At 40.4% G+C, this 25,793-nt stretch overlaps 1 protein-coding gene across 1 annotated transcript in view; it reads right to left on the minus strand.

Moving 5' to 3' along the window:
* The window catches only part of GAREM1 (GRB2 associated regulator of MAPK1 subtype 1), a 116,347-nt gene that overhangs the window by 15,043 nt on the left and 75,511 nt on the right, over positions 1 to 25,793 (minus strand). Inside the window, 3 exon segments of the mRNA XM_032222479.1 lie at positions 3,805 to 3,971; positions 6,176 to 7,348; positions 20,640 to 20,770. Coding sequence (XP_032078370.1) covers positions 3,805 to 3,971; positions 6,176 to 7,348; positions 20,640 to 20,770 — 1,471 coding nt within the window.

The raw sequence follows: 25,793 nt of genomic DNA on the forward strand, positions 1-25,793 counted from the left end.
CCAGCCGGCCAGGAGGGGAGTAGGTCGGGTGGGTGGTGGGTGGGCTGGCTGGCTGGGGGGATCATGGCTGCTCAGGTGGCCCCTGCTGCGGCCAGCAGCTTAGGTGTCCTGGTTCCATCCGAGCTGAAGAAAGCGGGATTGTTCGTCGGAGGAGGTAGGGGGTGAGGCGGCAGAGCACGGCAGCGGCGAGAAGCAGTCAGAAAGTGAAGGTCCGAACACCCCGGCGCTGTGTCCATAGGGCGGCTTTTGCCTCACCAGTCATAAACCTCACCGCACGTCACTGCGGTTAAGGTAACGTCGGAGGATATAAGTTGTTCCAAGTAGGGTAGTTTTTTGTAGAATCAGAATGTTCAAGTCAGGTAAATTTAGAATTTTCAAATAGCGAGGTAGCCCTTTAGGTATTGCTCCAAGGGCTCCAATTACAATCGGGACAACACACGATTTCTTTTTCCACAGTCGCTCAACTTCAATTTGCAAGATTTTTTTCTTGCTGTTTATCTTCAATTCATGCATCACCACGTATTGCAATGTCAACGAACCATACTTTTTTCTTTTCAACTATTGTTATGTCAGGTGTGTTGTAGGCCAAGTGCCTGTCAGTCTGAATTCTGAAGTCCCACTCTTATTTTTTATTATTATTACATACTTTATTGATTAAACATGAAACTCAGCTAACTGAATATTCAAAATGCATTACAAATATCAGTGACTGGTGCTAATGGTTGATACGGTTTGCTTCCAGTGTCCTAGGTATCAACCAAGTACCTTCTTAAAATATAAGATGTTCCGAGTAGCGCAGTTTTTTGTAGTTCCGCTGGTGTTATTGCAGGAAGCTGCAATTTGTTGATGTATTTTGTAAAATTCTTGGACATGGTGCCGTGCCCTGATGACAATGGGTATCACTGTTACATGCTTCCTCCATAGCCATGTAGTTTTGATGGCCAGATCGCGATATTTCATTATTTTTTCTAGTTCTTTTTCTTCAACTCTGGCATCTCAGGAACAGCGATATCAATCAACTGTACACTTCGGCCCTCTACAACCATGATATCTGGAGTGTTGTGCTCAAAATGACGATCCTTTTGTATTCGAAAATCCCACAAGATCTTCACCTTCTTATTTTCGATAACTTTTTCCACTTTATGTTCCCATAACTTTCTGGATACAGGTTAATCATATTTTTTACATAATGACCAGTGGATTAATTTAGCAACTTGGTCCTGTCTAGCTTTGTAATCAGTTTGTGCGATTTTGCTGCATTCACATATTATTATTATTATTATTGTTATTATTATACAATTGTATCACAGCGGCCAGTTGTGATTTTGCTGCATTCACATATTATTATTATTATTTATTTATTTATTTATTTATTTATTTATTTTATACATCTCACCATGGGGCTACTTTAGGTGGCTCACAAAAATAAAAAATGAAGAAATAAAAAGTAAATTTAAACAAAGCAAAAGCAAATAATAACAATAAAATAAACAAGGAAAAAGATTAAAAATTAGCCTCTCTTTACCGGGGGAAATAGAGCAATCAATTACATTTTTTGAACTTCAGGAATGAAAACCAGAATCTAATTATTTTAAAAGGAGTATATTTAAAAATCTCCAACATTTAACATAATAGATATAAGGATCTAAAGTAGCCTTTCCAATCACATCCAGAAAGACAATCTAGACTGAACAATATTGGTCCATAATAGTGAACCTATGGCATGTGTGCTGGAAGTGGCACGCAGAGCTGTCGCCCGTTGCTCTTCCGGGTTCCGACGTGCCAGCCAGTTGGTTTTCACATGTGGGAGGGCTGGAAACCAGAAAACCAGGTGGTGGGTGCACATGCAGCCCCATGCAGCTGTTCTTCCAGTTTCCGGCACATGTGCATGCACGTGCATGCTCCTGTTTCAGCACTCGGTGCTGAAAAGGTTCGCCAACACTGATATAGGTAGTCCATGGTTAAAAATATATTGTTCAAAAACTGTTCAAAATTACAATGAGAATTAGAACCAGTCCTTGAAGTTGCAGCCAATCGCAACAGCCCTGTAACCACATGATCACAATTTGGGCTATTGGCACCAACTTGTAATTATGACAGTTATAGCATCCTGTAGTCACATGATCACCATTAGCAACTTTCACTGCTGGTTTCGGATAAGCAAAGTCAATGTGGAAGCCAGCTGGAGGTCATAAATGGAAACCACATAGTATAGTATAATCTTTATTGTCATTGTACTTAAATACAACAAAATTGGTTTTAACCTCAATGGTGCAAAATTATAGCAGAAACGAAAAAAAGAAAGAAAAAGAAAAAAAACTACCATGTGAATGGAGCAATTGTGGTTGTATTTAAAAGTCTTGACAGCCCAAGGATAGAAACTTTAAACCTCTTTGTTCAGCTGGCTATACTTTGATGTCTTCTGCCCGATGGTAGAAGTGCGAAGAGACACTGACCAGGGTGTGAATCATCTCTGAGTATCTTCCTTACTCTGCTAAAGCAGCGAGATCTGGCGATGTCATCCAGTGGTATCAGAGGGCAACCAATGGTTTCTTGTGCCGAATTGATCACTCTCTGTAGGGCCTTCCTGTCCACAGCAGTTAAGCCAGCATACCATACTGTAATGCAGTATGTGAGGACACTTTCTATGGTGGACCAATAGAAAAAAGTCATCAGCCGTTGTTCCACCTGATTTTTTTCGCAGGACTCTAAGGAAATGATGTCTCTGTTGGGCCTTTCCAATCACCAGAGACGTGTTGTTTTTCCAGGTGAGCTCTTGACTAATAAGCACTCGCAAGAATTTAAAAGAGGAAACCCTCTCCACACATAACATTACACTTAGCAATCACTTGGGACTCACTTAACAGATGCAGTTACAACTGTTGGAACTGCCATTATACGTCAGCCGAATCACATGCTGTCATGCTTTACAACTGTATTGTTTATAGAGTTCTGGAACTAGCTACCGTTATTAACCGAGGACTACCAGTATGTGGCTTGTAGTCCAAAATGTTTGGAAGATTTTAGTTTGGCGATGACTGTTGAGAGTAGACTACAGCAAAAAAGATCATAAAAATCGGGTTGATCATGTGTCTGACCCATTTTAGGGTTGTTATATGACATATGACCATAATGACGAGAGAGTCCATTACAGTTCTATGTCAAGAATTATTTGTAGATAGCTCTAGTGGAAAAAGGATTTTGACTTACACTGTCAAACTATGCAATTCAATCTTGCTTGTTCTGAGTAGAGGTAGCTCTCCAAGATCTTAATTAGAAGTCTTTTCTCCATGCTGCTGCCTGTGATTCTCATCAGTGCCAATACTAAGAATGGAGTTCACAAAATATATGGTTTCCATCACTATGCTCTTGCATTTTTCTTGATATTTATTGCCATAAAATACCCACTAATATGTGAACTAATCAGTACAAATCTCAAATTTGTCCTTCGTTTAATACGATCGTACTTTAATGAATCAAAACAAGTTGAACAGGTTTCACCCTACGAATCTTGCTCTGTTACACAAGCACCGATGTCTGGCTCCTCATTGCTTAGTTGTCATCATTACAAAAAAAATTCATCTTTGGTATTTTGACTGTTGATCTTGCTGCCTTATTATAAATCACCCAAAGATCTAGAAATAGCTTCCAATCTATTTTCTGGCTGCTACAAGTAAAAATTGGCAATAGTAATCCATCGTTATTTTTTTCTTTAGGATAAAATGAGAAATACAAGCCCAGCACTTGAACCATATACCAATAGTATAAAAATAAGACTTTGAAAAGAAAGCACCCAGTACTTACATATTGTGCAGTCCTGATGAATAGTATGAAAGTGTTGGACTAGGAGAACGAGTTTGCTGCCGCACAGGTTTGGTCATCCGTGGAGGAATAGAAGGGCTAGTAGATGTTGGCTTTGAGTTGCGTGGTGGGACAGGAGGAGCATTCAGGAGTCTACATTCCTCTCTGACCTGAAATTATGCACAATTGTGATGTAGCACATCATGCAGGTAATTAATTATCCTGAAAACTAATAATATTAATAGGGATGAAACAAGGATAAATAAATCATTATTTATCTAAGGACCCTTAGAGTTTCTAAAGCAAAAGTGGAATATGAGAACTTGTAGCTCAATTTAAGACACCACATTCATTAATTTATAAAATTAATTTACAGCCCATTTCATATCCAACGACTCTGGGTGGTTTTCAATATGCAAACATTAAAAAAAAACATTAAAATCATCCATTGTAAAAAACACAGCAGATAAAAATATCAATAGATAAAATCATGGATACATGAGGTCAGCCACCTCCACTATGTAGCTCCTCCAGTGGGTCCCCAAGCCATCTGGCAGAGCCAGGTCTTTAGGCTCTTATGAAACATCACCTAGGGGGTAAAGGTCATACCAGATCAGTAACCTTTGCAGAAATTGAGAAACTAGGTTGATAACACTGCTAAATTAGGGGAAACTGATCTGAATTCCAGGTTATGGAACAAAGAAGAAAAGAAAATCCTTCATGGCCAACCCTCCCATCAGGCAGAGAGGAAACGGCAGTATCAACAGCAGCCCTTAGCTGTTGATTCTGGCCTTCAAGAGCCAATTCTTCTTTTGGAGGACACAATTGAGTGTTCCTGTACTGCACTTCTTTAATTAGCATGGTCTTTGAATCTATGGGAGGTGGCTCAGTGGTTAAGATGCTGAGCTTGTTGATCAGAAAGGTTGGCAGTTCGGTGGTTCAAATCCCTAGCGCTGCGTAATGGAGTGAGCTCCTGTTACTTGTCCCAGTTCTGCCAACCTAGCAGTTCGAAAGCATGTAAAAATGCAAGTAGTAAAAATAGGGACCACCTTTGGTGGGAAGGTAACAGTGTTCCATGCGCCTTTGGCATTTAGTCATGCTGGCCACATGACCATGGAGACGTCTTCGGACAGCGCTGACTCTTCGGCTTTGTAATGGAGATGAGCACCACCCACTAGAGTCAGGAACCTTTACCTTTTACCTTGAATCTATGATGCAGGGTGTTAATAAATTAATTGTCCCCCCAGATTTTGATGGACTGTAATTTGCATCCTCAACAAATCCAAGTTACCCAGATGATGATGTTTGTACTGAAAATGTGAAAGATTTTGTCCTTCTATTCTATTCTATTCTTTTTTTAAGCAGATCCAGAATTGTCTTTTAAAAAATGAAGACTTTACATTTTACTTATGTATCACCAGCAGAGGGCAGATGGTAGCTGCTGAAAGAGGACTGGTTAAAAATGCTAGTACAAATGCTATTATCATTAGCATGTTGCTTAAATTAACGAACTATTTACAACTCTTGAGGGAGAGATTTGAACAAAATACAACCTGCTCTCCCCTCTTTAAAATTAATTGTGAAATTTTACCTTCGAAGACATTTCAAGGTTTTCTCTCATAAGAAAAGGAAGTAATTCAGAAAGTGTTTAGAAGCATACAGTAATTGATTTAGGTCCTTCAGATGGAAAAATGAAATATCTAGATACATTTCAGATGGATCTCAGGCCTGATTCTAGAACAGAAACTTCCTGGCTGATGAAACAGATGAAATCCAGTTTAGACAGCTGCAACCCCTGCTCTACATAGGACTATCTTTAAAAGAGTTCTAAAGCTGCAATTGACCCACAGAATAATGGTTAGACTATTACGATTTGACATATTACACTGAAGTTTTGACACCTGCCATTGGCTCCACTCCTGCTTCTAGGACCTAATTTAAAATCCCAGTGTTATTTTTTTAAGTCAAAATTATACTAAAACCTAGTATTATAAATATGCCTTCATCCCTGTGGATCTACCTAAAACTTACATTCTTTTTCAGAAATCATATTCTGAGGGCCGCTGGACAATTATATGCAGATGAAATTTGTGCTGAAACTTATTTCTACTTCGCTGCACAAAGTAGGCTCAAATAGCAGCTCTTAGCCATGTTTGGTCGAGTTCATTTGTCTTCTGCCAGCGTCTCTTGATCCGCTTCTTCTCTCTCCGTTCCTCCATAAACCATGGGGAATGACAAGATTGACGGATTAAGAGAGGCCAACTGGGCGCAATCCTATCCAGATTAATTCACCCCCTTATGAAAAATAAATGTTCCATATATATGGTAGGAACTTCACCCTTCTTGGGAATTAAGCAAAACGCTAGGAACTTACTGCTTCTGATTTAGGAGGCACAGGTGGTGGAGGTAGGGAAACATCTGAGGATTTTGCTGTTGCTACTAAAGATCCTGGTGCTGGCAGAGAAGATGTACCACCCCTGGACCGGAAAGAACTCCTGTAGTTGTCACATTTGTTCTTTTCGCTCTGTGAGCGAGTAAGAGGCTGATCATTCACTTTCCCACCCCCTTTGTCCAACCATAGTTCTTCATATGGAAGTTCCAGTTTAGGAGGTAAACAGACTGTTTCTTCACTAATTTCAGGAAAAAGGTAGTTACAGCTCCCATCCCTAGAATCTTGCAAAGCATCATGAGAAGATAAAGCCCACTCGTTACACAAGTCTCTGCAATCATGAAGGTTCACCTCGCTATTTCCATGGAGGTTGTTTCCATAGACACATACAGAGAGACGGTGGAAAGACTGGGTCAACTCATCCCGAGCATAACTGAGAGAGTTTGGCACATGGTTGTGGCTGGTGGGTCGACTTTTTTGTGGGCTTTTGCAGTCTTCATTCCAGTCCGCTTTTACATCTCTCACAGCACGAGAATATTCATCAATATCGAACTGCTCTTGGCAGAGGCTGAACCAGTGCTTCACAAAGGCTTCATGCCACGCTTCTCCTTTCACAAGACTTTCTGGAAGGGTAAACTTTGGAAGAGCTAAATGCAAGGGAAAGTGCATTGGAATAATTTTATTACTATGTAGTGCGCAGCAAACCACAACTGTCTTGGTTTGAATATTAACAAACTTGTAACGGTGTCCTTCACGGACAAAATGCAAGTCATAAGGATTCCGTGGGGGAGGGCTTGGCACATTCACATTCACTGGGAGCCGTGTCTTTTCCACGATGTTTCGAATGGTATGCTCCCCTTCTTGCATTTGTAGCTCCAAGGGACTACGTGTGCTAAATCTCCCTTTACACTGGAAAGGCAGGCTAATACTCTCATTGGTCCGATGGTTCATGCAAATCAAGCAAGGCATTTTGCCTTTGCCCAATTTGCTAATGGAATTGAGTTTTCCAATTTTCTTGAAGATGGTATTGAGCCGTGACTTTTCCTTTGAAGATTTTGCATATAGGATTTCTGCTTGTCCCATTAATGTGAGCTCATCGCCTGTGCAAAGGGTAATATTATAAACTTCTGTGTCTTCATTGCATTCACCTGAAGCCACCTAGAAAATACAACATTCAAAATTAAAATAGCATATCAAGCTCTAAACATAGGGGATGAACCCAACAAATATGAACATCAGAATTGTCCAACTTCTTCTGCCTGGCATTCTATGATAGACTATAACACCTATACATTCAGTGCATGAATAAATATCAAATGAGAAAGACTGCTCTAAAATATCCACATGACTGATCACACTACCTTCTTTTGTTAAAGAGTTTATAAAGAGTAACATAATATTAAGAATTTATCAGACAAAAATAAGTTATCTCTCTCTGTCACAATGTTTAAATTATATAGGAACCTACAACCTTATACAATTAGGCTTGCTCATGAGCACTTAGGTATTGTTATATATACTTTGCTATTCTACTATAGTTTAATGCTATATTTGACTACCTGTAATTTGTAGCAGTATAGTTATTCCTTCCCTCCTTTCACTCTCTCTTCTATATTCAAAAATAAAAGAAAGCATGAATGTGAATATCTAGAAATTTGAATTTTCTGTTATCAATAGCCCCAGCCAGCAAGGCTAGTGAATTTAGATTGCAGAAATTGTGGACTATAGCAACTGGCGAGCAACATATATCTAACTCTTGACATAAAGAAATCTCTCTCTCTCTCTCTCTCTCTCTCTCTCTCTCTCTCTCTCTCTCTCTCTCTCTCTCTCTCTGTGTGTGTGTGTGTGTGTGTGTGTGTGTCTATTCTAAAAATCCCATCAATGATTATAGATTTCTATAGAGACTATTTTTGTTTCTCTGCTTAGAAAACAGAACACAACTAGAGTGATAAAAATGTTGGCCAAACAATTTACTGTGTGGCTGATTATCCAGAGATAATTGTTTCTTATTTCATGAAAATAGCCAGCTGGCAAACTCTGTGAAGTATGAATTTTACGTGATCAAAAGTAAATAATGCCTAGTACTCAAATTAGATTGCCTAATCTATATTATCACAATTCATATTTGCAACTAAGAATAAAAATCTTTTTTCTTTTTGATCTGCAATGTTAATAAAAAAAAGTTAGCAAATGCTTAAATTTAATCTGTGAAGTAAGGACATGCCATAATTCTGCAGATACATGTACCAGCTTTTAAAAACAGATATTTTACCACATATACATTTCTGTAACTGAGTTATGTATAACCTAAGATTCCAAACTAAACTAAAGATCAGCCTGAGAAAGAACAACCTCTTCCAGTCACACTGGAAATTGCACAAAGGGAATGCAAAAGTGGAACAAATCTAACAGGCATGCCCAGGCACCTTCAATATTCACATATACACCATATGTAATGGCAATTCCTTTGACAAAATCTAAGAAAGTCTACAGCCTTTTGATTATGACTTTAAGACACTGAAAGCAGCATTATATATCCCTTGTCTTTTGAAAAATAATTTCTGAATCTTAACATTCACTGGATGTGTGTGTGTGTGTGTGTGTGTGTGTGTTTGTGTGTGTGTGGCATGAAAGACATAGAATGCAGTAGTAAAGTTGTACAGAAAGAACACAATAGTGTGATACTCATATGTGGAGATGTATGGTCAATTTTGTAAGGTATAAGAAATTCAAGAAATTATATGTTAAATTACAAATTGCATTTTAAAATGCATTGGTTCATAAAGATAAAATTGGTGTTCTATATATTAATATTTAAGCCATTTTTCCAACTAAGCTTGATATTTGTTAATTGAAAAAGGTCTACTTGTCCTCCTATATAAGCTCTCAGATGGCAGCTAGTCACAATATGATCCGGTGTCTGCTGAGGAGCACCACAATCACATTCAGGGGAAGATACTCTACCCCATTTAAATGGAGAGTCTTGACAGATACCATGTAAGGTGCGAACCCTATTCAAAATTTTCCAGTATCAGCAGGTAGAATTAAAACTGACCTATATAGCGACTTAGTAGACAAAATAAAGAAACATATAATGGAATTCTATTCATAAATTTATTCGGAAGAAAGACCCACTGGGATTTTATATCAGACAAATGTTTTAACACCAGAAGTGGGTTGCTGCCGATTTGGCCCGGTTTGGTCAAACCGTTAGTGGAATTCCGGCCTGGATCACAGAACCGGCAGCGACCCAGGCCTGCCACACCCCTGAAGTGGTTTTCCCGCTGCCGCTAGGCCATCGCCCATTTTGGTGACTGTGCATACACAGTTCATTGTAAATGGTTCTGAGCATGCGCGCAGAACAATTTACATTGAAGAGCACACGTGTACACAGAACACATCTGGCATGCGTGCGCATGTTGCGCATGGGTTGCAATCCAGCAGTAATGCCAGCAGCAACTCACCCCTGTTTAACACTGTTACCTTAATTTATTATTTAATTTTTTTGTATAAAAATATGAAATCACAAAAAGTAATCAGTAATATGTTTAGCAAAGGATCCACTATAATATGAATGTTGGAAAGGAAATAATGTTTCAAACCAAACTCTTTGTTATGCAGAGCTTATCAAGCTAATGCCACAGTTGCAGAATTTCCTGAGAGGAAGTTATTCCAGTGGTGTGATATCTCAATACAGCTAATCCAGGAAACAATAAAAATCTAATTGAACATGACTGTTGTTCAAAATTCAGACCCAAAGGCAAAACGTTATAATTCATCATGAATATTAACAGCCATCAGATTTCCTATCAATTAAGATCCGAGTCCTCAGCTCTATACTCTTCACTGCCCACATTGAAGATTTTTACTCTGATGTCACTTCTTCAAGAACCTTCTGCATATCATATGGGGCACCCTATGTATATCATCATCACTATCGAAGAGCAAATATGTATATTTTATTTTATAAAACGTTGTTTAATGCTTCCCTGCAAAATGTTACATTATTTTTTTAAAAACCAGTGAAATTATCTATTTGTAATTTTGATGAAAATAAGTGATAAGAACTTTCCTGAAAAGGAGGCAGATCACTTTAATAATTAAAAGCAAACAGCATTTCTTGGTGTGTATGATCCACACAAAACTCTTGCCCCCCAAATAATACTTTTCTTGCAATATTAGACAGCTTCTAAAAATGGTTAGTAAAATAGTTTAATAATGAACTAAGATTGTGGCCCCTTGCTGTTTTGGAAGTTTGTGGCAATAAAATAATAGTTTGGTTAATTGAAGGTATTTGCCTCTAGGGACTTAAAATTTAAGTTAACTATTATATGAGCTTGCATTTGCTTTAACTGGAGCAGAAATTTGTTGAAGAATTATCTTCTGAAGTAGAATATTGAAATATCTTCTTAGGCCCTTTTGGCCACAATGCCATTGTATAACTTGTGTTCTCTTCCTTTCATTAAAAGGAAGCATAATGGATTTTCTCATTAACTCAAATGATGCTATAATATTATTCAAGTACATAATTCCTGCTGTCTAACTTCTAATTTAGACATTTATAGAAAAGCAAGTATGAAAAGACTGTGACTCTCCAGGTATTGCTGGACTACACCTAGGAATGTAAAACACTTTGTCTGTGAGTGGATTTGAGAATTAACTCGAAGAAGATCCACAACAAGTCAAACGTGAGTCACACATGGATTCAAACTAACATTAATCTTTCAAGAAAACAAATACTGAACAGAGAAGTAGGGGAATTATACTTTCTTTTTGAAATGTACAAGGTAATTTTGAGATATCTTTCATCATCTGTACTTAAAGCAGTGCCAAATTCTTTGTGGAGAGGCCTCTCTCATATTCCAGATCCTATCCCAACTACTTCTGCCCCTTAGAACAGTTCGATAAGTCTGCTTTAAATGTGGTATCTTCTTTCTATGAGTAGTTTTTTTTGCCTATGCTGCTTCATCTGCTTCTTTATCTTTTTTCAAATGCCCTCAACTTCCCACAGGTAAGAAAGATCTCAGTATATTTTATATGGCATCCAAGTATCATCCATGAAATTCATGACACTTGAAACCTTGATTCTCTCATCAGTTGACTTCTTTTTCATGTAGCTAATGTCCTAACATTCTCTATAGGTAATTCTAAATATTATCTTCCTGCAAGGGACTTGCTATCTTGCCAGATCTAATGTTACTTTCATTTATATCCTTTGCTCTTTTGATTCTTAGTCAGTCATATTTAAGCAAACATTTTTAGAATCACTGCATCTGTTCAAAAAGGAGTAATATGCTACCTAAAGAAGGTTAACTCTCTGTTTCTTCTGCTTCCAAAGCCATCAGTGATTCTCAGGATCACTTAGTGTGTTCAGTTGGGCACATTCTTTTGGTGTTACATTGTACTATTTGCCTTTCTTCAGCTATTTCATTTCTTCCTCTTTTAATTTTTGGTCTGTGTGTACTTAATCTTAATGATATCATGATTTCAGGTCAGAGTTCTTCAGGCATTCTATTTATCAAATTAATCATTTTATTTATTTTGTAAAGATTTTAAAATAATTTTGGAATAAATGATTGAATATTCAAGTTAACAGATTTGCTAGTGTTCCAGAAAGTAGATTGGAATCTACTGTTAGACTATTGGGCTATTTTTAGTACAATGGTGAAGGATTTCAGACTCCCAACTGCTTAATAACAGAAATGATAAAATAGCTCGTTTGCCATCTCAAACTATGCAGCAGAACAAAAGGAAGTCTAGGGAACCAGGGATGAATTTTTATATGCATGAATAATGAGCTCCATTCAATGAAATACTGTATTCAGAACAAATTGTTAGGCTCCTAGGTTTTTCATTCTAAGTGTAATTGTTGTACTGATCCTAGTTGGTGGAACTTTAGAGTCTAGTAAGAAGATAAATAAACCTCACAAGCTTGAAGCAATCTCACAACTGCATCCTGGTCTATATAACTTCCTGGAAAGCATATCCAAATATGAAAAACCCATTATCCCTTAATTAGAAACTCTATTGTTTTTAAGCAGTAGAAACTGAACTGGAGCTTTCAAACAAAGCCTTCTTTTACTAACCAAGTTGGACAGCATGGAGGTTTCATTTAGTATTGTATGTGTACATTTGCTATCCTCATCTACTGAACCAAAGAAAGGTTTTCTGCAATTCACAGGAGACTCAAACCAAGAGAAGGCAGGCAAACATATGGCTATGCTGATATGAAGCTTAATTGATAGGGTCAAAAATGTTCAGAAAGAGTAAAAAAAATAGTTCATTCAGTGCTGCAGTTCAGCAAAATCAACTAATAATAGACAAAAAGATTAATAATAACTATTTTTCATGTAAAACATTTACTTCATGCTAATAAGATGTTTTAATTGTGATTTAATTGTTATTTTTACTGGCACTGTAGCATTGTAAACCATGACTAAAAAATCAGAATGAGATGCAAAACCCATAATCACTGCTTACCCAATTCAGTATAGTAAGTTCTACTTATAGTAAGTTAACTTAGTTTACATTTATTCTTTTTAACACAGTAATGTTAAAGCAACATCAACAGTAATGTTTTACGTTTTTGTCTCTAATTTTGATCAAGACTTTTTAAATATCTTCAAAACAAAATTCTCCACCAGATTCCACCAATGCTACTGTAATTTAAATCCATTTTACTAGAATACCATAGTGTTCTAGAAGTCAATGCTCAGTTGGCTTATAGTTGTTTTATTTTTTTACTTAAAAAAAAACTGGTTGAGAAATAATTTGAGACAATTTCTGGAAAATCTGCCTTTGAAGCACTATGAATTTTGACACTTAAGCAGACCTTTGAACATAGAGACAAAATTCCTTCAAGCAGAAAAATGATGCTGTGAAACAAAAAGATCATCTCTGTCATTTCCAAGAAGTTCTTTGCTCATTATGTAGTTAGATGCTCATTGTATTTTATTCCATACAATTTGTTAGACAAATTTGCCATAAATCACACACTTAGACACCGGAGCTATTAGAACAATTAAGGCAACACCTATACACTCACTTGAGGGTTTGTTTGTTTTTTTTTGTTTTGTTACTTTTATGTTTTAATCTATGCAGTCCATGCCATTCCATTCTTCCTAATTTTTTGTGCCATTATTGTTACACAATTAATATTCAATTTGGAAATATTTGTAGCATTAAGTGATTTACTGATTTTATATTCTGTATTAGCCATTCATGCTTATAGCTGGTTAGTCATTTTTTTAAGCATTATTTGGTATAACAAATTGGTAGAACCAACAAATTGGTAGAAGTATATACCAATTGCATGTATTTAAATAGCATTGAATTCATAGTTGATTTTGTAACTCCAGTTGTATTTATAATCTTAAAGGTATTGTAATTACATTTTAAAATCTATTCTAGTATCTTAAATTGTAGTTTTTCTTATGCTATGTAGATTTTTAGTATTGAATGTAAATTTTATTGGTCAGTGACCTTAATAATGATAGTACTTCAATAAACACGTCTGGTATATCTCAGTTGCTACAATTTAAAACAAACCTCAAACAACTGAAGCAAGATATGAAAGCTGAATTTTCTTATTTTATATTCAAAACCATATGTAGAAAACTGAAGAATAGGATCTTTGAGGAATAGGTATTAATCAATTCTATACTATAATCAATAATCTATAATCATTTTTTTCTTATTTAGAATCTATTACTTTTGAAGTCCATCTTCAGTGGCTGTTGATACAGTGAATAGAACTTTTATAACATAAGAAAGTTGCTAAGTCTTTTATAAAATCAGCAGTTATATTAGTTGTTAAAATAAATTAATAAAATGTTTTATGTTTCTAAAATTTCCATTACACTTGGGAATTATATTTCTCTCTTTCTCTCAAGGGGAATCACTGAAGTCTATTAAATGTACTATAAGACTTGTAGTAGAAAGGGGCGCACCCATGAATTTCTGAGTAGTTGTCTTATTTCAAATTATTTGATTTTTGCACAGGAGCATTTTTTGTTTCTATATACTGTACATCATTTTATTTTTCTCTGAATTGCTATAGATTGACCGTTGTCTTACCCGAACGGTCCTTCTATGGGTGCTGCGAAGAGAATCCAATCATGGGTTAACTTAGCCCTTTAGCCTTGAGACTAAGTATGTAATTTTTTAAACCACGCCTCCTCTGGCTGGACCTCTTCAGTTTTCGCACGAAGTCCGCCGAAGAATAAATATGTCAATGTCAATTAAGCCGTAGGCAATTCCGGTACTAAGGCACGGTCAGAGTCCAGTCAGGAGGTGAAAGGTCAGTCACAGAGTCACAATCAAGGTGGAGCCCTGGCCAGCCGAAACTGCGGGCGGGTTTGGATTCCCTTCGCAGCACCCATAGAAGGACTGTTCAGGTAAGACAATGGTCATTCTCCTGTGTGCTGCTCAGGGAATCCAATCATGGGATATGCCAAAGCAATTAATTCCCAGGGCGGGAGCTAGGCTGGTCAGGCTCCTCCGCAGAAGGAAGGACCCTTTGCAACACTCTCCGCCCGAAGGAGGCCTCAGCCGAGGCATAGACATCAATCTTGTAGTGTCGAATAAATGGTGAGGGCAACGCCCAGGTGGCCGCCCTACATATTTCTTCCACTGACGCTTGCGTAGCCCAGGCCGCTGTAGTGGCCCACTCCTAGTAGAATGAGGGGTGATACACCTGGGAACCGGTCGCGAGTGACTGTCGTACATCAATGCAATACACGCCTTCAACCATCGGCCGATGGTGTGGGAAGACACTTTCTGTCCCATTGACGAAGGCTGGAAGGAAACGAACAGTGCCTCCGACCTCCTGAACGAAGCCGTGCGCTTCACATAGCGGCGGAGAGTCCTACGAACATCCAGATGGTGCCACTGGCGTTCCTGAGGATGGGAGGGATGTGGACAAAAGTCCGGCAAGACGAGTTCCTGCGTCCTGTGAAATAATGAGTTGATCTTAGGAAGGAAAGTCGGGTCCAAACAAAGCACCACTCTGTTTGGATGGAAGATGCAAAGATCCGCATGAACAGAGAGCGCCGCCAACTCCGACACTCTCCTGGCCGATGTAATGGCCACCAGAAACACGGTCTTGAGTGTCAACAACCGGAGACTGATGGAGTGGATGGGTTCAAAGGGAGCAGATGTAAGAGCTCTGGGAACCAAGGTCAAGTCCCATGTGGGGTAGCGGTGCACCGTCGGTAGTCGTAAGTTGGAAGCACCTTTCAAGAAGGTCCGGACCCGCGAGTGCTGAGACAAGGAGCGACCTTGACCTCCTCCAATCACCGTAGACAAGGCTGTGACCTGCTGACGAAGCGTGTTCGGTGCCAGACCTTTGTTGAGACCGGATTGCAAGAAGTCCAAAACTTGAGGCACCGAGGCCGTGACGGGGTCAATCCCGGTGCGGCGGCACCACCGACAGAAAGCCTGCCAAGTGGCCTCGTAAATATGGGTAGTGGATGGACGACAGGCCACTTGAATAGTGTCAATGACATCGTTGGAATAGTGAAGGGCCGCTAGAATAGCCCGCTCACGTGCCACACGGCTAACTGCAGCAACTGGGGGTTCGGGTGGATGAGAGCTCCCTGGTTGAGCTGAATCTGATCGTCCGGAATCCTCCAAGGACGCGAAACGGACAGATGGACGAGGTCTGCGTACCAGGGCCTTCTGGACCACATCGGAGCGACCAGCAGCACTTCCTCCTGCTCTGTCAAAATCTTCTGAATGACCAACGGAAGGATCGGAAGAGGAGGAAAGGCGTAGAGAAGGCTGGCCAGCCATGGGCTGCGCAGAGCATCAACCCTCTCCGCTCCGGGGGTCTGGTACCTGGTGTAAAAGCGAGGCAGTTGAGCGTTGTGCGGGTGTGCAAACAGGTCCACCTCGGGTCAGCCGAACCGGCGAGAGAGCTCCTGGAAGAGAACGGGGTGGAGTTGCCACTCCCCTTGATCCACAGTGGCCCTGCTCAGCCAATCCACCTGCGTGTTGGCCACGCCCGAGATGTGCTCCGCCCGGATCGACAAGAGTCTGGACTCCGCCCAATGGTGTAACCTTTCTGCCTCCAGCATCAGAGCCCTGGAATGGGTGCCCCCTTGACGGTTGATGTGGGCTTTGGAGGCCACATTGTCGGTCAAGACCAACACGTGATTGTGTGATACAATGTCCCGAAACTCCAGAAGGGCTAGGCGGATGGCACGTAGCTCTAGCCAATTTATGCTGTTCGTCAACTCCTGATCCGACCAGTGTCCCTGAGCCACCCTGTCCAAGGCGAGGGGCTCCCCATCCAAACAGGCTGGCGTCAGTCGTGACCTGGATGCGTTCCGGCTCCTTGAATGGGCATCCCCGGAGAAGTCTGGAGGACATCCACCAATGCAGGGACCGTTGGGGTTTGCTCGGAAGCCGCACTTTGATCTGGGAATGACTGGTATCTGCTCTCTGAAAGGGTAGAAGAAACCACTGGAGCGGACGCGCATGAAACCTGGCCCATGGAACCACGTTGATGCAGGAGATCATCTTCCCCAGCAGTTTGGACGTCGCCAGCGGGAGCAGCCTCTGGGACAGCACTTGATGCACCAGGCGTTGTAAGCTCTGCCTCTCTCTGGAGACAGGGAAACCTCGCACGTCACGGAGTTGATGATGGTCCCTAGGTGAAGTAGGGACGTGGTCAGGTGCAAGTGGCTTTTGGGCAGGTTGAGGACAAAACCATGACTGCGCAGAGAGTCCATAGTGACTTGTACATCTCGCAGGGCCTGGTCCCGAGAAGACGACAGCACCAATATGTCGTCTAAATAACAGTTGACGTGTATTGGAATCGAGCGAAGGGAGGCTGCCACCACGGCCAGGAGCTTGGTGAACGTGTGCGGAGCCGAGGACAGGCCAAAAGGCAAGGCCCGATATTGAAAATGGCGGCCGTTGAAATGAAACCGCAGGAACTTCCGATGCGCCGGATGAATGGGCACATGGAGGTACACTTCCTTGATGTCTATTGAAGTCATCATGTCACCATGGCGGATGGAGGCCAATATGCTCTTGAGAGACTGCATTTTGAATTTTTGGTATTTGATATAATGATTGAGCCGTTTCAAATCTAGGATAGCCCTCCATCCCCCGGAGTTCTTTGGTACTAGGAACAAGATGGAGTAGAACCCTAGGCCTTCCTGCCCCTTGGGTACTTGTTCTATGGCCCGGATGGTGAGAAGATGGTGTATCTCGGCGTCCATGAGGCGCTGCTTCGATGGACACCTGGGCACGGGGCACCTGATGAACCTTCTCGGGGAGATGGATAGAAATTCTAGAGTGAGGCCCAGTCTCACGACCTGAAGGGCCCAGGCATCTGACGTGAGCTCCGCCCACTGATGAGCGAAGGCCAGGAGACGCCCCCCTATGGGTCCTACCTCCTGCGAGTCACCGGTACCTTCGAAAGGACCAGTTGCCTGCTCCCCGGAAGGACCTCCTATTCTGGGACTGCGCCTGATTCTGCTGGCGACCCCTATCCCTGGCTCCGGCGCGGTCCTGGCCGCAATCCTGCACCTGGGAAAACCCCCTGGTGTAGTTGGGGACATAGGGAGCAGGGGCGAATCCCGAGTCCCCAGTCCGAAAGGGCTGTCGCCTATTGTAAGGCTGCTGCCGTCTGTTGGCACGACCACTAGTAGAAGGCAGAATCTTACGTTTATCCCGTGTCTCAATGAGGATGGGATCCAGGACTGAACCAAACAAGGCTCCGCCCTTGAAGGGCGTAGACGCTAGGCGCCACTTGGACTTGACATCAGCCTGCCAATGACGAAGCCATAGCAAATGCCGAGATGTCACATTAGAGACTACGGCCCGGGATGCAAACTTTGCTGCACTAAGGGTGGCATCTGCAGAAAACTCCAATGCCGCCATCAGCTTGGTGATATCCTGATGAAGGCGCATTTCCTCCGGGGCAAGTCTACCCTGTAACTGCTTAAGCCAAACTAAAGAAGTCCTATTAAAAAAGGAAGCTGCAGTAGCTGAGCGTAAAGCCCAAGCCGCAGCCTGATGAGTTTTGCAAATGACTGTCTTGGCCTTGCGTTCCTCAGCCTTCAACCCTTCTGAAATTTCAGAAGGAATTAATGCCGGCGAGGCAAGAGCAGCAATAGGGGCATCCACAGTGGGAAACTGAAGGAGACCCTCCAACTCTGGAGTAGACGTGTACAGCTTCCTATCCCCTGTCCCGGGAGGATTGACCGCAGTCGGTTGGTCCCACTGCTTCTGAATCAGATCAAGAAAGAGCTTGGGAGATGGAATAACATCCTGCAAAGCCACCTGTTCAGCAAAGAGGCGCTCGGTGGCATCCAGACCCACAGCTGTACTCTCTTTAGAAGCTGCCTCCCACATGTGGGTGGTGGTCTTGGCCTTATACAGTAAGGATTTGAAAAGAGCATGCCGGAATAGCCCAGGGGCAGTAGGCTGGTCTCTAGGGAGGCCCTCGTCATTGGAAAATTCCCTATCAATAAGTTCACCTTCCTCCACTAAGGCAGATTCCTCACTGAACACCGAGGGTAGAGGCGAAGGAGGATCTGTTTGAAGAAGAGAAGAATCTCCTTCCACCACCTGGGGAACTAGGCCCGAGTGGGCCACAGTGGGCCTAGGAACCTGGGCCCTACGCAGTAACTCTGCATCCACCCCTTTAGAAATAGCCTCAGATATCATGAGGTATAAATCAGTAGGAAGGCCCAAATCCTGGCCCTCCAGAGGCCTGAGGCCTGCAGCTGTGGGCGTGAATGTGGCAGAAGGCCAGCACGTGGGGGGAAGCGAAGAGAAGCCCCACTAGCTTCAGAAATAATCGGGGGAGAGCGAGGCCCAAAAACCCCCACCTCAGGAAGTGGAGCCTGGGGAAGCTGCTCATTTACATGCACCGGAGAGACACTTTGTGGAATCAGAACCGGGGGTGGACAAATGGGAGCCCCAGAAGCCTTAGGAGGAACTTTGGCCTTGTCCTTGCGCTTATGTGACTTGTCCCGGGCAGCGGATGAGGCTCGAGGCCTACTACTGGAGGCCCTGGAAGCGGCCCTGCCGGGCCTAGGGCTAGCCCCCCCCCCTCGCCAGGGGAACGGGGCTCTGAAACTGGCTCTACAGTACCTTTAACTACTGATTGATCAGCCATGATATGAGATATTTGAAAGAGTTCAATCACTGAACAAAGGAATCCAAATTGCGCACCACCGCCAAGACGCCACGTGGAAGCAGAGGCAGAGACAAAGCGACCTCCTCTCTGAGTCAGCAGCCTCGAGTGAGGGAAAAGGGAGGGTCGCTAGAACTGCGCAGACTCCAGCGTGCGAAACAATTCGCCTCATCACCTTCGGGCATTCCCACGCATGCGCGAAATCGCCCTCCAAAATGGCGACCGGCAGCAAGGGCGCGAAATTTAAATCGTGAACGGCAGGGAGAAACCACAACTGCCGATCCACGCAGCCCGCCCGGCAGCCGCTCCGGTGAATGAATGAGGGAGGGAGGGGGGGGCAGCCTGTTCAGGCAACAGCCCAGGATCCGACCGCGCCTGCAGGCGGGTGCTATCCGGCATGAAAAACGGCGCTGGGAGGCTCACTAACCCAACGCGCTGAAGCGAAATAGAGGGCAGACAGCAAAGCTGCTTCCAAAGCCGGCAAGATCGTCCGATGCCCAAACTGTTGAAATACAAATCCCTTACTAGGGAAAACAGCAACGATGAGGAATTGGGCTGGCAGAAACTGCCGCCTCCACCCCAAATTAGATAGAAATCCACAGAGGAGCGAATTCCTACTGCAAAATCCAATAATCCATGAGAAGTTTGTCAATTAGTCAGAGAGAGAATTGAAAGACGTCTCGTAGGCTTGGACTGAGTAAAGAAAAACTGAAGAGGTCCAGCCAGAGGAGGCGTGGTTTAAAAATTTACATACTCAGTCTCAAGGCTAAAGGGCTAAGTTAACCCATGATTGGATTCCCTGAGAAGCACACAGGAGAATTATAACCAATGCATTATTATTTTGCTTTTCTAGAATTATTTAATAATTCTCAGTCATCTGAGTTGAAAAGTAGATATTACTAACCATTACAATATATACTGTCTTTATGTGACCTAAAACGTAGTGTAGAGTGAGTGAAACAGCTGCTCCTTTACCAAATAAAATCTAAGGGGTCAGAGGTGAGGGAGGGGGTGTACAACAGAAGAAGCTCTGTCTAAAATTTGGAAGCAATATTCTAGTTGAACCCTGGAAAAGAACATTGTTGATTGGAGATGATTCCCTCCTTGAAAAGGTCTTCATATCTTGCAAGATTAATAACCTCAAATTCAGATTAAGCAAAATGTACACAAACAGATTAAGAGAAAACCACAATCCCAAATTACTTTTTGTTCAATATATTGCACAATTGCAATGTTAAAAAAAATGACTTAATCATAAACCATTTAACTTGGGATAAACATTTGTTTAGGGGCTACCTTAACGTTGAATGTTATTTCCTCCATGACGTAAACTCGTTCAGGAAATGCTTTAGCCACCTCCTCCACACTGTTAAAATACTGCACTGGCTCCTTAATATCACGGTCTTGTTCCAGCAGCTTAAACTGCCCTGAAAACAGATGATAAATAGACGAGCAGTAAGATATTTATATTGGATTGCAGTTTCTGTGGCAACTGCTAACGCAATCCCTACTCCATTTAAGTTGGTCAGTTTCCTCCAATTATTAACAGTTAAGTAATGGAAGAAAAAATTGCACACATTTTTACAAACCTGAAAAGGAAAGAGCTACCAAGCTTGGCTAAACCGGAATTAGAAGAATGTGTGGGGGCCGATGTGAGATTTAATAGAATTTACAGGCAGGCTTTCTGGAAGTCAACTGAAAGTATTAATACATTCTCAGGATGGAACTTCACACAGGCTTCTGTATACTTAGAACTTTTTCATCATCTTATATACTGTAAATTTTAAAACAGGATCTCATTTTGTAGAAAATGTTTCACTTAAAAAAGGAGGGGAATTATAGATGTTTAGTAACTAAACAACATCTATTGACCAGCAAGTTAAATATAAACTTGTAATAAAGCAAGTTTCCAAGAATCCTTTTACAGCCATACACAAAAGTTCCTATGTTTTTCTCTTTTGGTAGAATTCCTTATGTTGATTCTGGCCTGACCAGAGAAAGGAACATTCCAGAAGAAAATGGGGATATTCTACATACAGAAACCTCCCCACGTATATTATTATCTGCATTATAAAAACATTGCCATTTCAGTTTGAAGGCTCACAACATAGATTCAGTGACAAATCTCATCCTTTGATAATTGCTATGGGACATGTGTTTATGAGTCTTGGTAACATGGTTTTTAGGGAAAGTAAAACATTTATTGGATAAGGACAAATAAGTGAAAAACAAGAATGTGAGATACTTGTATTTATCTCAGTAGAATGCACTGAATTCCATATATACTAGTTATTTAAAACATATCTACATGTGCTAATAGTACACAATTATTTATTTTGGCAAAGTTCTTATCATATCAGAAGAAAAGCTCAGATGTGCTTATTCAGTTAGCATACAGTGCCAGTATTTTGTAAAAGCCTCTTGTCTGAAATACATTTTATTTAAAATGTTACATGCATTTAAATAAATACATGTATTTATTTAAAATACATACATACATATATACATACATACACATATGCTATTCCATTTTGGGATAAGCAAACAGTATAAAGGCACAAAAAAGAAGTATGAAATAGTAAGTGAAAATAATGAATCTGATAAGAAACATACCTAAAACTAACCTTCAGCAAGATAATCCATTATCTCTTTCCAAATCTTTCTGTCTTTGCAATTATGTTTACTTCCACCATGCCTGGCCTTTAGTTCTTTAAATTTCTCATCTCTCACTCTTTTTTTCAGGATCAAATTTGTACTTTAAAGTTTTAAAATCCCTAAAACTGTTGACTGTTATAGAAGTATGTTTGATGTTCCTTTCTGAAGAGGGGCAGAAGTCAATATGCATATTTTCATAGGCTTTCAAATGTACCAAAGGTTTTTATTTCCTTCAGTGCTAAGTAGCCTTTCTATCATACCATGTTGTTCTTGCTATTTGCTCAATTGGAGTTATATAATGAGAAAAAAATGGAAGAATGAACATCACCCTTTAAATTGCCATTCATATTCAACACTTTCAGTATCTCTAGACTACAGATAAGCCACCTTTTGTATGTTTCCAACTTTACAATCCCTGTTGTTTAGCCATGTTAGTTGGGGTGCACAAGCACAATAGTTCAAATTTTCTATAGTGAATTAAAAGTTTGAAAAACAATGCTGTTAATATTGTGGAAAACCTTTTGGAAAACAGCCGAATGGATTGACTTATTTAATCATGTGTTGTAACAGACAATATGCATCATATGCTTACTGCTCTGATGGTTCTGCATCACTATACTAGCTATACAGAGCTTAGCATCTCAGTCAATAGCTGCATCCTGCTTTATTGCATTATGGAGGCCTGAAAATTTTGGCTCGTGGCAGAGGTTTCACATCTGGCATTGAAAAACAGAGATCAAACAAGTTGTGTTCTTAAGAGAGTAATATTTGGATTAAAAAAAAGAGGCTGGAAATGGTTACAACTATTCTGTATACTAATATCAAGCTATAGAAACATGATAATAGAGGGGAAATTGGCCAAGCACTCCCACTCTCAGTGTTTCTTATTCTTTGGTTGAAAAGGCTTGCTGAGTGGCTACTCCTACTTCAGGGTCTCCTTCTTTAATTGAATGACTTGTTTCATTCATCATAAAGCTGCTTATTGAGCATTATTCCTTGTCTTTCCAGTCTTGATTCTGGTCCATGTTAAACTAAGGCGACCAGACGTCCCGATTTCAGCAGGACAGTCACACTTTATAACAATATGTCCCGTGTCCCGGGGCATTTTTAAAAAGTCCCGATTTTCTGGCTTCATGTTGAAAGCCCAGTGGATTTGCTTAAGAAATCCTAACCGGGGCAAGACAAAAGACACTCTGTCTAACTAACCTCTCTCTCTGTCTCAGTACTTTCATTGAAGATATTAAAACATTAAAGCAAGAAAACGGACCCCCCGCCCCTTTTATCTCATTTTATAAGAAAAAATTATCAAGTACCATAGAGCTCCAGGAAATACTTGGCTAGAGAAGCCGTGAGTGTTACTTCCTGGATTTTCCGGAGGGGAGGGGCACGGAGGTTGGAGGTTGGAGAAAATGGTGGCAAAGTTTCTTTGAAAAATATTTCCCTGACTAATTTCACCATTTTAAGTTGCTCAGTTCTTTGTATTAACATCTATATCATTCTGGATTGACTTGGAATGCTCACTTGTGCCTGCTGGTAAGTGAACTGGGTTTTTTTCTTTTATTTTTTTAATGTATTTTAAAATAATATTTTATTTATTGTGCATAGGATTTTTTAAAATATTTTATTCTGTGTGGATTCTTTTTTAAATTGTCTTAGACTATTTAAAAAAGATTCTATCCAAAATAAATTGAAGTGAAACCATTTTTAAAAATTCTATGCACAATACTTTGAAATGTTTTACTTCAATTTATTCTGTGTGGATTCTTTTTTAAATTTTCTTAGACTATTTAAAAAAAGATTCTATCCAAAATACAAAATACCAGCTGCAGTTATTCACTTAAGAACTGTGGCAAGAAAGGTGGTATAGTGACCAAAGTTACAATGGCATTGAAAAAAGTGACTGATGACCACACTTAGCAACCATTTTCACACTTAGCGACCGTTGCAGCATCCTCATGGTCACGCGATCAAAATTTTGATGTTTGGCAACAGATTCATATTTATGATGGTTTCAGTGTCCTGCGGTCATATAATCACCTTTTGACAAAGTCAAATGGGGAAACCAGATTCACTTATGCTACTAACTTATCAGCTGCAGTTATTCACTTAAGAACTGTGGCTAGAAAGTTGGTATAATGGGCTTAGTGAGCAAAGTTACAATGGCATTGAAAAAAGTGATGACCATTTTTCACACTTAGCGACCGTTGCAGCATCCTCATGGTCACGCGATCAAAATTTTGATGTTTGGCAACAGTTACAATTTATATTTGTAAATTGTAGTTATGTTGAAATAAAAAAAATATTACAACACTATTTTTGCATTGTATGAAAATTTTTGTTGCTCCGTATAAAATTTTTAATCAAGTCCCCATCCCCCCCGGTCAAAGGTGTCCCTCTTTACCAATCTGAAAATCTGGTCACCTTATGTTAAACAGACTGTGGTAGAAGTGTAGGATGGTGCATAGTAAAAAATTCCATCTGACAGGACAATTATGTAAACATTTCTGCTTCTGCTTGGAACTTTGGACAGAACAAACAAGCCTTGAAAGAAACACAGCTTTCAAAAAGCAATGTTTTTGAACATGTACATAGATCAATTCAATGTAAAAGACTTATCTTGTTTTATGGGCAGGAAGCTTTTAAGTTTACAGAAATGGAGAAGTTTAAAGCCAAGAAAGAGATTATATAGACTTTGGCAATATAATGTACATTCATCCCACATGACAATGTGGGCTAACACTCTACGCAGAATCTAGCATTTCAAAAGTCAAAAGTCAGTAGGTGTGACCTGCAAACACTAGACTGACATTTGAAAATGAAAAAAACCCTTTCCTATTATTCCTATATTTTTCAATGTATGGTTTATATACATGTGGCTTATTGTATATTCCACTTGCATTTGTAAAAAATTCACATTAAAAGTTTTGACATCTGCCCATCAGAAAGAGATTTTTATTCATTATTATTATGTTTATTTATTTTGTATATTCATTTTTATTTATTAAATTTTATTTATTAAATTTATTTGCCCTCCATCTTATTTTGAAGAAATTCTTGGGAGCTTTACAACATAAAAACATTAAGATCATCAGAGATAAATATTCCTAACACAATAATATGGAAATAAAATCATAGTTTCAAGATGAGAAAGGATGGAGTCAGATGGGGGTATGTGTGGGATTGGCTCTTAATCAGCAATAACATTTAGAATTATATACTGCTTCACAGTGCTTTACAGCCGGCTCTAAGTGGTTTACAGAGTCAGCATATTGCCCCCAATAATCTAGGTCCTCATTTTACCAATCTCAGAAGGATAGAAGCCTGAGTCAACCTTGAACTGTTGAGAATTGAACTGAACTGCTGGCAGCTGGCAGTCAGCAGAATTAGCCTGCAATATAGCATTCTAACCACTGTGCCACCACAGCTCTAATTAATCAACCATCTCCAGTGTGATACTCAGGACCCAAAACAGAGTTATCTGATATGTCCAAATCTGTCTAGCAATGAGGAAATCAGGAGATTCAGGCAGTTCAAATGTGTATAATGCTTATTGCAAGCTTAAGTTCTTTACAGGAGTTTGACTAACAGTCAAGGGAAATGAGCGGGAATAAGAAGGCATTCAAGGTGAACTGGACTTAGATCTCTTATGACTTATGATGTTTTTGACCCTTCCCTCAGGCTTAGCATGGTCATTTTCTACAAGATCATCCTTTGTGTTTCACAGCAGTATCATTTGGGTATTACCAATTGGTCACAGAATCCTTGTGAGTTTTGAATACTGTATTGAGAATTCTG

Source organism: Thamnophis elegans, chromosome 8 (assembly GCF_009769535.1).
Source record: "Thamnophis elegans isolate rThaEle1 chromosome 8, rThaEle1.pri, whole genome shotgun sequence".
Taxonomy (NCBI): domain Eukaryota; kingdom Metazoa; phylum Chordata; class Lepidosauria; order Squamata; family Colubridae; genus Thamnophis; species Thamnophis elegans.